Source organism: Protomyctophum parallelum (assembly GCF_964188405.1).
Source record: "Protomyctophum parallelum genome assembly, chromosome: 12".
Classification (NCBI taxonomy): Eukaryota; Metazoa; Chordata; class Actinopteri; order Myctophiformes; family Myctophidae; genus Protomyctophum; species Protomyctophum parallelum.
In genome coordinates, this window is record NC_139712.1 from 30052938 (window position 1) to 30064085 (window position 11148).

General features: G+C 41.1%; 1 protein-coding gene across 3 annotated transcripts in view; it reads left to right on the plus strand.

Moving 5' to 3' along the window:
- Positions 1-10490, plus strand: part of LOC310868298 (poly(U)-binding-splicing factor PUF60-like) — a 12367-nt gene extending 1877 nt beyond the window's left edge. For 2 of the 3 annotated variants that reach the window (XM_083778665.1, XM_083778664.1), the window contains 10 exons: positions 1-29; positions 1176-1265; positions 2860-2910; positions 4339-4500; positions 5022-5114; positions 6734-6947; positions 7036-7268; positions 8017-8131; positions 8857-9110; positions 9696-10490. The exon at positions 1-29 is cut by the window's left edge and continues 67 nt beyond it. In XM_083778665.1, the coding sequence (XP_083634791.1) occupies positions 1-29; positions 1176-1265; positions 2860-2910; positions 4339-4500; positions 5022-5114; positions 6734-6947; positions 7036-7268; positions 8017-8131; positions 8857-9110; positions 9696-9995 (1541 nt within the window). In that variant the 3' untranslated portion in view covers positions 9996-10490. The remainder of the gene's footprint in view (positions 30-1175; positions 1266-2859; positions 2911-4338; positions 4501-5021; positions 5115-6733; positions 6948-7035; positions 7269-8016; positions 8132-8856; positions 9111-9695) is intronic. The other variant, XM_083778666.1, reaches the window with a different exon arrangement.
- The last annotated feature ends 658 nt before the right edge of the window (positions 10491-11148 follow it).

Genomic DNA, 11148 nt, shown 5'->3' on the forward strand with positions numbered 1-11148 from the left:
CCCCAGAGCAGCAGGAGGCACTTCAGAGGGTATAACACCACATCTCTTCCACTCTTAATTTGGTTGACTAAGACTAAAAGACTACGACTACAAATATTTTGATATTTAGTCGACATAAGGTGCGTTCGGATATAGCGTAATGTACAATACAAACTATTGCGTGAGTGCACCCCCGGTGCACATATCCATACGCACTCTAAGGTCGCATTCACACCTGTACTTAGATAGACTTGGTGCGATTGGGGGATGAAGTTGCAGTTTCTTTGTTTGCTGCGTTCACACTGGGCTGTGTCAAGTGTCAACCCCAGAAAACATAAAACATTAAATTATTCTTCGTAATTAGTTGGGAAGTAAAGTGAGGGTAACTTGGATGGATGCAGGGGGTGTGTTTTGGGGACATGGATGCACAGCGGAGACGACGTGCAAAATTAATCTGACGTTTACAATATGTGCTCCCATTGATGATCCAGCCGTTCATCTTATAAAATTATTATGTATATACCATATTTTCTACAGTCATAGATCATGCTGACCTAAACATGTTTAAGTATTTATATTTAATTGAGATGAAGAAAGTCCCCACTCCACATACAGTGACAGCGCTCCATGTTTACGCACAGACAGACATCCGCCACATTGTTTGCGTCATTTCCTTTATTTGATTCGTAATTGCGGATTGCATTCACTCCTGCAGTGAATCGAAATCAGGTGCGCTTGAAAGTGAAGCGAAGCCCTGTTTTTTTTTGGCGAACTAGAATCGTTTGATCTGCACCGGAAATTCAAATGAGCCTTCCCACCTGCCAAATGAAACTCACTTTCCAGCAATACGCAGCAAGATTAGTTTTAATCGATCGCAGTAAAACATCCTGGTGTGAAATGAATGCGACAAAAGACTAAACCATTTCAAATGTCTTGACTGTTATTCAAAAGGGGGACTAAATCAGAATTTGCTGTCAAAATTAACACTGTTACACACTAATCAGAATAGAGAATAATTAATTTGTCACTGCAATGTGCAAGAAGCAAAGTGCAATTTTGTGCCTGGTCCACAAAGTACTGTACTACAGTACTTGAATGAAAACATATGCTCCAAATATTATGGAATTTGAATTAATGCGTTTTAATTACATTTAATGTAATTATGTCTGTAATCAAATGTACCACGTCTTTTTCAGGCAAAGAAGTATGCAATGGAGCAAAGCATTAAGAGTGTCTTGGTGAAGCAGACCATTGCCCATCAACAGCAGCAGCTTACCAACCTGCAGGTGAGATGTGCAGAATGAACTGTTTTGATACATCCTCAACAACCCTAAAGCCTTTTTATATTTCGTTAGCTCTGAGATCACTAAGGCCTCACTCACACGTAAGACACACGCAAGACACATTGTGTCTTGCATGTTGGGAGTGTCATGGCCGCCTCAATGCATTTCCAATGGGAGTCACATGGTTTGAAGACAACCTTGTTGCATAGGTGGGAGGGCAGAACAACATTTGAGTGAGTGAGGCCTTAACACAAGGAAATGTTTAGGCGTACATTTTATATAGTATTTCTTTTCTTTTTTTGACGTCTAGACCTCTACTAACTTATTACAATTTAATTACTTTATATTGTTTATTGACATTGATTACATTCATGAGCCGGTTGAAATGTAATATTTCATTCTGCTGTGCACTGTATAGTTTGAATGACAGTTCAGTTTACTTATGACAAAGTGTGTAGAGACCACGTGCCCTTGCTTTTGCCTTTCAGGTGGAAGAGATCACAAATGCTTTGAAGTTCTTTAAAATAAATGCTTATATTATATATATATATATATATATATATATATATATATATATATATATATATATATATATATATATAGTAGTGATGCACCGAATATTCGGCCGCAGAAAATATTCGGCAGAAAATGGCTAAATATGCATTTTCGGCCTATTCGGTTTCGGCCCAAATAGGCAGAAAATATATCACCGAATAGTGTATGCAATTAATGCATTCAAAGAGCTGAATAAATGTTTTATGGATTCATAATAGTGATTATTATTTAAGTTAAGTTTTGCCATAACCATAATATAACATTTGTAGAATCAAACTCAGGTTAATGGGTTAAGTGAGGATACTAAAACAGCGATATTCAGTTACACTTCATACCAATGATACTGTGCGGGTGTAGGTATGTTAAGTGATAACCACTTTCAACATGGCATTATAGGCAAAAGCTTTCTAAATCTTTCAAATTTTCCAAACATCTACAAGCTTGTAGGTCAACAATCTTTGCTATTTGTTGTACAACAAAGTATTTATAGTGCTTAAGTGGCATTCTGGACTAGACCTGTCTGGCTGGAAACATTGTGGTTGCAAGGACTGCATTTCTGACCTTTCAGATACAGGACTGTGTCACAGTCATTACCCGGTGATTAAGAGATTATTTATTCTGTACTTACTCTGTATAAACATACTATTTTAACTAGTGATGCCCCGAATATTCAGCCGCAGAAAATGTTTGGTTTCGGCCCGAATAGGCAGAAAATATATCACAGAATAGTGTATGCAATTAATGCATTCAAAAGGGCTGAATAAATGTTTTATGGACCCATAATAGTGATTATTTTTTAAGTTAAGTTTTGCCATAATCATTTATTTTAAATAAATCAGGTAGCTTTAAGGTACGGCCATGACAGCAATGGTAGGAAAAAAGATGTATAATATTAATCATATTCGGGTATTCGGTTTTCGGCCAACTGTTTCCTATATTCGGTATTCGGTTTCGGCCAAGAATTTCAATTTCGGTGCATCCCTAATATATAGCCAAGAGATACCTACTTTTCACGACTTTCTTCATCTTTACTGTCTTTCAGATGGCCGCAGTGACAATGGGCTTTGGCGATCCACTCTCACCTCTACAATCGGTCAATAGATTATTACACTTTTCTATTTTCTGTGCGAATGTCCTATGAAAATGGACTGTTAACCTTCTTATGTTTGTAATGCTCTGCCTCAATCCATGCCATTTTCAATCAACCAAATAATGCTTATTTTACACATTATCAACATACAAAATTATGACCAGTCATAATTGTAAGCATTTAATAGCTGTTCAATTGGGAGTCTTGGTTCGAATAGACAGTGCACAATTTCATACTGGTATTTATGAAGATTATGCAAGAATTAAAGGCCAAGTGGTTTGGTTCCTTAATAGCCCAGCCTATTGGGGAAGAAAATGCCATGTTTCCCTCCAAATTATGCATTGTCAAACAAGTTAAATAACCTATGTTTTGGCATGGGAATAAAGAGGGATAGCAGTCCCTTTTTAAATTAGCCAAAATCGAGAGAACTGCTGAAACGGGAAACTAAAAAGTTGTGACAAGTTTGCAGATGTCATCCTCCCATTATGTCATGCATTAGGCTTCTAGTGTACCAGTTGGTGGTAGAATCAAGCCAGGTAAAACCATCCTTCCCCTTAGAGACGAAAGGGTGAAATGCTTTCATCAGGACTCGTTTTGAACCCCACGATTGCATTTGTTATGTTACTTGCATCTCTGGACTACAGGTCAGTTAACAGAAGCCAAACATCAGTGAGAGCTGTGCATGTCAATCTCCTCAAAATCAAATGTTTTTTCCTTCATTCTTATATTGCATACTGGTAGTTAGTGGCGGCCATTTTCTGGTACCATCGATCCAGACACTATTCAAATTTCCCATAGCGATTTCCAAAAATATGTTTAAGCCTAGAATGAAGCCATCCAGATTCCTGGTTATACCAGTCCATAAGCCATTTGATTCTGTGGAAAATAATTATAAGTATTTATTATAATAGTATATAATATATTTATTTTTATTTTTATTTGATTTATTATATGATCATTATACTATATATAATACCTTTTTGTTATGCGGTTTTCAATAATTTTTCACAGAAAATGTTTTATGGCGGTCATTCACCTGGATGGCTTGGTTCTAGGCTTAAAATAATTGATATAAATATTTTTGGAAATCTATGGGGAAAACAAATGTGCTTTGGATCAATGGATCAATGGATCCAGACATTGTCTGCCACTGTTCTGCCCTATACACCGCAAAGTTATTGTCCCTTGCTAACTACCTCATTACAAAGACCATTAGGCAATGGCCTCTCTCTACTGTTGGAGGAAGCAAAATGCATTCTTAAAACCCCATACTAATGGCACAGATGGACATAATCAAATGTTACTGTAAAAGATCAGCATTATATATATTTAGATTGTGGTGTGTGTGAGAGTTTTTGTGTGTGTGTGAGAGAGTTATTCTGCACTGCAACACCCTAATGCTGAAAATGCGTTGTTCTCCTTGGTGGGCAGGTGGCGGCTCAGCGACAGCGGGCTCTAGCCATCATGTGTCGTGTGTATGTGGGCTCCATATACTATGAGCTCGGCGAGGATACCATAAGACAGGCCTTTGCTCCCTTTGGGCCCATCAAGAGCATTGACATGTCTTGGGACTCTGTTACAATGAAGCACAAGGTTCGTGTTCTTCGCATCACTGCAGTCCCAATATCTGACGATAGTATAGGGTTAACTATAGCGGTGACTCTTTATTTGGCAACATGGGTATCGGTATTATGCAGCCAATTTTCAGCCAATTGTCATTAACCCGACATAGGTGAAAATGTTAGAAAGTAAGAAAAAAAATGAAATCAAGTTCACAACTTATTAAGTTCTACATCTGCTATTTTCTTTATGGTTAAAGTGTAATCTTGCTGCTTATTGGTCCAGGCATAGGTGAAAATGTCAATGCTTCTCATGTTGTGATGCGTTGTGCTTATAGATTGACTTCTGTCAAATCATATAAGCAAAAACAAAATCGTGAATTGGGATTGGCAATGGACCCAAAAATTGGGACATTGGCCGGGCTTTTAATTAAATCATAAATTCATTTATTTTTTAGGCTTGGAACAGTGGTTGAGGATTACAGATAGGGCTCCCTTTGCCACCGATGTCTATAGGTATCTTAATGCATCCTCTTCACCTGCTGTGTTATCCAGGGCTTTGCCTTTGTGGAGTATGACATCCCAGAGGCAGCACAGCTGGCTCTGGAGCAGATGAACTCCGTCATGCTGGGTGGGCGAAACATTAAGGTGAGTGGCCTGGTCATGTACCGTAGGGATCCATCCATGCACAAACCAGGACAACCAGCAGCGCCCTCTAGTCTTTTAACCCTCTTTTTCTTTTGTTTTATTTTAGGATCCCGAGTCGTTTTTCTCATCTCACTGCTTGTTAATTTTCCTAATGTGAAATTATCTTGGACACAAATTTAATCGTTTGAATGTCTTGAAAGTATCTAAACCCGCTCTCATCTCTCTCCCTCCTTTTGCTTTTTTTGTTTTGCTTTTGTGCGTCTGTTGCTTTCCAGGTGCGTGTGCTTGTGTGTGCGAGTGTATTTGCCATGTGTTGTGTTTTTTTGTGCTGTTCTCTCTTGCTTCCATGATGTCACCACATTGTCTTAGTGAACCAGTTCCAGTAGGACGCCCGACCCCCTGCGGCGGGCGCGTGACGCTGCTCTTTGTCCACGATGTGCTGATGATGGGCTGCGCCTGGTTGGTGTTGCTTGGCCGCCCCACCTGCAGCACAGATCCATTCACACCCTATACGTTCGTCTGACGTAGGGTAGCTCAAACGGGGCCCTTTGTTTGGCTCAGGTCTTTAGGGCACGCGTGTGTAGAGCGACAACAGTTAGTGGGTGAGGCGATCGCTGGCGGTCCCTGGTCGGTGTTAATTCCAACTAGCGCAATCAGTGTGGTCACGCTGTACACAAAGGTTGATCTTGTGGTTGCTAATAAGGCTGTGGTTCCTAGTGTAACAACGGTGTTGTTAAAATACACAATTTGGTTTGTTTTTCTTTGTGCATTTTTTTGTAGTTGCATTGTAATTTCATTTAGTAGTAATATGCATATGGAGAGGGCTTTGTTTTCCACTATGAAATGGTGTGTAGCTCTATTACAATGCAATTACAAGTTAACAATTGATTTTAGTGTAATTATGAAAGGCTTACCAGGAATTACAGTATTATTTCAGAGATCAGCTTAATGTTTAGTGTTGCCACTCAATCTTAGCTGCACATCTTTAGGCATCCTGAAGAGGCATTTTTGATTCACAGGAGATACTGGCTTTGAGTTGAGTTTTGATTTAGAATGGTTAGAATGTGTGAGGTGGTGATTGGCCCAGTGGTTCAGTGCGATTCGTTTATTCTACTAGTTTCTACTTAATCATATACTTATATACATCTCTATTACACTTACTTTAACCTTTGGTAGATTAAACATTTACACTTTAACCTTTAGGTAGATTATAGTTTTATTTTGTGAAGTAGTTTGATAATAACCCTGTAAACCAACCCCACCATACCATGACCTAGTCATAGCGTTTTTGCTGATAGGCTATAACAGGGCTGGTCTACAGGCTGGTATTATCGATCGCAGGAGTTTCAAACTCAGACTCAGACCTCGGCTGGATGGTCTAGTGGAGATGCAGCTAAGCAGGGCTGGTGAAAAGATGGCGACAAAATCGAGTAGATTCTAGTGATCTTTGGTGGGTTATTTATCTTGAAGTTGGTCTTGGTCTCAGGTTGCCTTTCCCGAGAGTTGAGGTTTGCGGTTAACGCGTTTCACGGTTGGCTCCATGACCCCCCCTATTCAGTAGTCGGCTCCACATGACCCCCCTATTCAGTAGCCATGTGCTGGTATGATCTGTGCTGTAGGTGGGGCGGCCAAGTAACATCGGTCAGGCGCAACCCATCATTGACCAGCTGGCAGAGGAGGCACGCGCCTTCAATCGGATCTACGTAGCCTCCGTCCACCCCGACCTCTCGGATGAGGATATCAAGAGCGTATTTGAGGCCTTCGGACGGATCAAGTCGTGTACGTTGGCCAGGGATCCAACCACAGGACGCCACAGGAGCTTTGGCTTCATCGGTGAGCTGGGACAGGCCCTCAAGCTGTGGTGTCGTCCTATGTCTGTTGCTCGGCTACTAAACGGCACCTTTTTATCCCCCTCTCGCAGAGTATGAGAAGCCACAGTCTTCCCTGGACGCAGTGTCGTCTATGAACCTCTTTGACCTAGGGGGTCAGTACCTGAGGGTGGGCAAAGCCGTGACTCCACCCATGCCCATGCTGACCCCCACCACCCCTGGTGGTCTGCCGCCGGCAGCGGCTGTGGCCGCAGCGGCAGCTACCGCTAAGATAACGGCCCAGGCAAGTATGAATCCCTTCCAAAGGGATTTAATGGCCTTCCAGGTAAATATAATTCAGATTTAGCTAGACTTAACTTTATCTGATAACCAATAGCACAGGTGAAATTATCAAGATTATATATAACTATAACAATGAAACATTAACTTGTCCTTTCCCAATTATAATGTTCAACTATTATTCTGAAACATAACAGATGACTTTGAGAACGAAATACGAATCTGACTTTTTCATCCCGCAGAATAGAAGAACATGCTTCTACATGTGTTACAATAAGTTAAAAACCTGAGAGGACAGTATCTGTTCTTGGTGCCATTTCCTTTATACACTAAAATGGCACATTTATTAGTGATTTAAAAAAGGATACAAAGCTGATAAGGTGTGTAAGCTAATTTATCATCTGAGTCATACCTCTCCTCTGAGTCCATACCTCTTATAGCCACTACAAACACATTCACTGTAGTTCATATCACCAGTCAAACTATTGTTGAAAGGTAAACACTGCATTGTGTGTAGCGTCACGTGTGTTGATTCTAAACCTTTGTTCTTTTGTTGTTCGTTTTTTTTAATCCCCTCCTGTACTGTACTTGCCGCTTGCTTATAGAGATCAATGAGTTTTGATAGCGAAGTTTCTAAAATAATATATATCCTTGGTAAGCTTTGAGTCTGTTAATGAGATGAGGAAAGGTTTAGCTCACCGTGTGTCACGCAGTGTGATCGTTGACTGTGCTGCCTTGTGCTGTGTTTCTGTGTGTTTCCCTTGCCTAATGTCTCCGGCCCCCCCTCTCTCAAGGAGGCTGTTGCCGGGGCATCAGTCCTTGGGGCGTTAGCAGCGCCCCAGCTTCTTGGTCAGCAAATGGGTATACCCCAGGCCGTCATGGCTGCCCAGGCGCCGGGAGTTATCACAGGTGTGTAAGGGCGCGCAAATGATAGGAGTAGCTGAGTGAGTAATAAAGCCTGCAGTAAGCAAGGTTAATCGGTAACCTGACTTGTGGTACTGTATTACAACACATAAAAATATATATATAATATTATTATTGATTTGGGAGCTCCACATACTGTAGTTTATTTTGGTGGACCTAATACAATTTTAACCAGTTAAGCGAATCCCAAACAGTTTTGGCTGTGCACCCCCTCCTAACCTAGCTGACGCAACCTGAATATGGCACACTATATGCAGTATATATTCTGCATATACTTACATTATATGCATATATTTTAAAAAGCCCTAAATGGAAATGTTGGGGTTAAAGTAATCACATCAGAATCTGTCGATACCACTGCCCTAAACATGTTTGTTGTTGTTCGTACAAATAAACTCAGAAGCCCCCGGGAGGAAGTAGACTAAGGGGAGGACCCAAACAGAGTTCCTGTCTCTACACAAAAATCGAGGTGGTGCCCCCAGAGGCAAAAACAGTTTAACCGTTAGTTTAAAGTGGTTCAAATACATTGCAATATAATTCAACTCATTCAATCATTGAAAGAAATATTGAATACGTGTAATTCTGTCATTTCTGTCTAACCTTGATGTTAAAAAATCTCTGGCAGTCACTCAATTAGTCAATAAGTCTATTATTTTGTCTGGCTAGTAGTAGTGCGCCACCTTGTGATGAATCTCTGCCTCCACTACCAGGCGTGACTCCGGTGCGGCCGACCATGCCAGTGCTTCCCCAGGTGGGGCTTGTGAACCCTGTGCTGGCGTCGCCGCCGGTCCTGTCTGCCCAAGCCATCGCTGCTGCTGCCCAGAGCATACAGGAGAAGAAAGAGAAGGAGGAGAGTCAGCAGGACGGGACGGGACAGGAGATGTTGAGCGACCAAGAGCACATGAGCATCTCTGGCAGTAGTGCCAGACACATGGTCATGCAGAAACTGCTTCGAAAATCTGAGGTGAGTTTGCGATCTAATGGTCCGTTATGCGGAATTTACACCCAATAGCAGTATTTCACTGGCCCTTTCTGGGCACGTGGTAAGGTTTAGTGCATTGTCTGTCTATACCAGGGGTCGGCAAACGTTTTTTATTGTCTTAATTGACAGCGTTCTATAATCAACATTGCGGTTAATTATGTCACATTAAAATATTTGACGTATTTGCTTTCTCATCAGGACATGTAATGCAATAAAATGCAATATCATCACAGGTAATATAATAATAAAACACTAGTGTATACAGTGAGGAGGAAAAGGAAGGGGCGTGATCATTTCCTCCTTTGGGCCTGCTGAAAGGTGGATTTTCAGGCCCATTTTACAATAGTAACAGTGGTAGAATAGAATTCAGTGATGGTGGATGATGCAAATTCAGCTTTACTTGGTCTCGGACCTGCATTCAAAATTCACTTAAAGAAACTTCCCCAAGAGGGGTATTTAGATGGAAGTCTATGCTTGAAATAAATGGAAGAAAAGGGGCAGCAGAATTTCTATGTAGAAAGTCTTGTTGGTGCTCCCTCAGTTCTTGTTTTTCCCCTTGTTATGCAGTCTACGGTGATGGTGCTCCGAAACATGGTGGGACCCGAGGACATCGATGACGAACTGGAGGGAGAGGTCACAGAGGAGTGTGGCAAATTCGGTGCGGTCAACAGAGTCATCATTTACCAGGAAAAGCAAGGAGAGGAGGAGGACGCAGACATCATCGTCAAGATCTTTGTGGAGTTCTCCATGGCCTCGGAAATGAACAAGGCCATTGAGGCCCTAAATGACCGCTGGTTCGGCGGTCGCAAGGTTGTCGCAGAGGTGTACGACCAAGACCGTTTCAATAGCAGTGACCTCTCTGCATAAACTGTACGAAACGGTCTGCCAGAACTTGTTGCATACCGGTTGTCTAAACCCACACATCACTGTCAATGGCAACTGGAGATATTGGCTTTTTTAACATGATCCTTTTTGTTTTGTTTTTTTGTTATTAAATGTCTATTGATGGATTTGCATCAGATCAGATTGTCTTCTCACATGTGAACTCCATTTTTTTGTCTTGTTAAAAGTTTCTTTTTTTAAAATCTGATATGATTAGCTTTCCCATGTTGGCCTATGTGTTTTCTGCCTTTTTGTCAGGAAATGTAAACATGTTTTTCTACATTATTATTGGTTCTCATTGTCCACAAAAAGTGATGAGATATTATAATGGATGGTTGTGTGATTGGTGGATGAAGAAGAATCCTGATGAAGATGTTAAGTCGTGTTTTTCTGAACCTGTTCGTTTTGACCGTAACACCTAGGAAAGTGTTTGATTATTCAGTTAAAACTTCTGCTCAATAAAACATTTGCTGACTGTAATATTTATTTGTAATCTTAACTTTGGGCTCTGCAGTGCAACTGCATACGTTTCAGCTGGGTCTTACCTATTCACTGGTGAGTTTGTGCAACCTGACATGTAGTGGCATATTTGCCACTGAACCAACTACTACAATCGGCTTGTTTTTACACATTACCCCTTAAATGCTGTATTTTTAACTGCCTGCTGCTGATTAATATTGGGCTTTATTGTGGCCGTCTGGCCAAGTCATTTAGGTAGTCAGACCTACAACTATAGAACAATCATGTTCCTGTGGGGTTTGACAAATTGACATGATTAAACTACTTTTTTTGCATAAATTGTAGTGTATGGAGCTGCCTGCCTACATGCAACTGCACCAATGCAACTAGTTGCAACTCCTTGCAACAAACTGACCAAGCGGTTTTAAGGTCAACAGTTACCACACCAATGCAATGACTGGTCAATCGTGCGTTTTGGGCTTTACAGAAACCAATGAGTACATGCCATGACCCCAATACAAATAATTCGGCTATAGTCACATGACAAATAGATGATGCTACAATTTCCTGTTCTGTTTTCTTTTGTGGCGTCTACTCAAAAGGGTTGGAATCATACCTGGGATCTCTGGAGTCCTAGGCAGGCTCATTAACCATTCAGCTATGGCAGGGGTGGCCACAC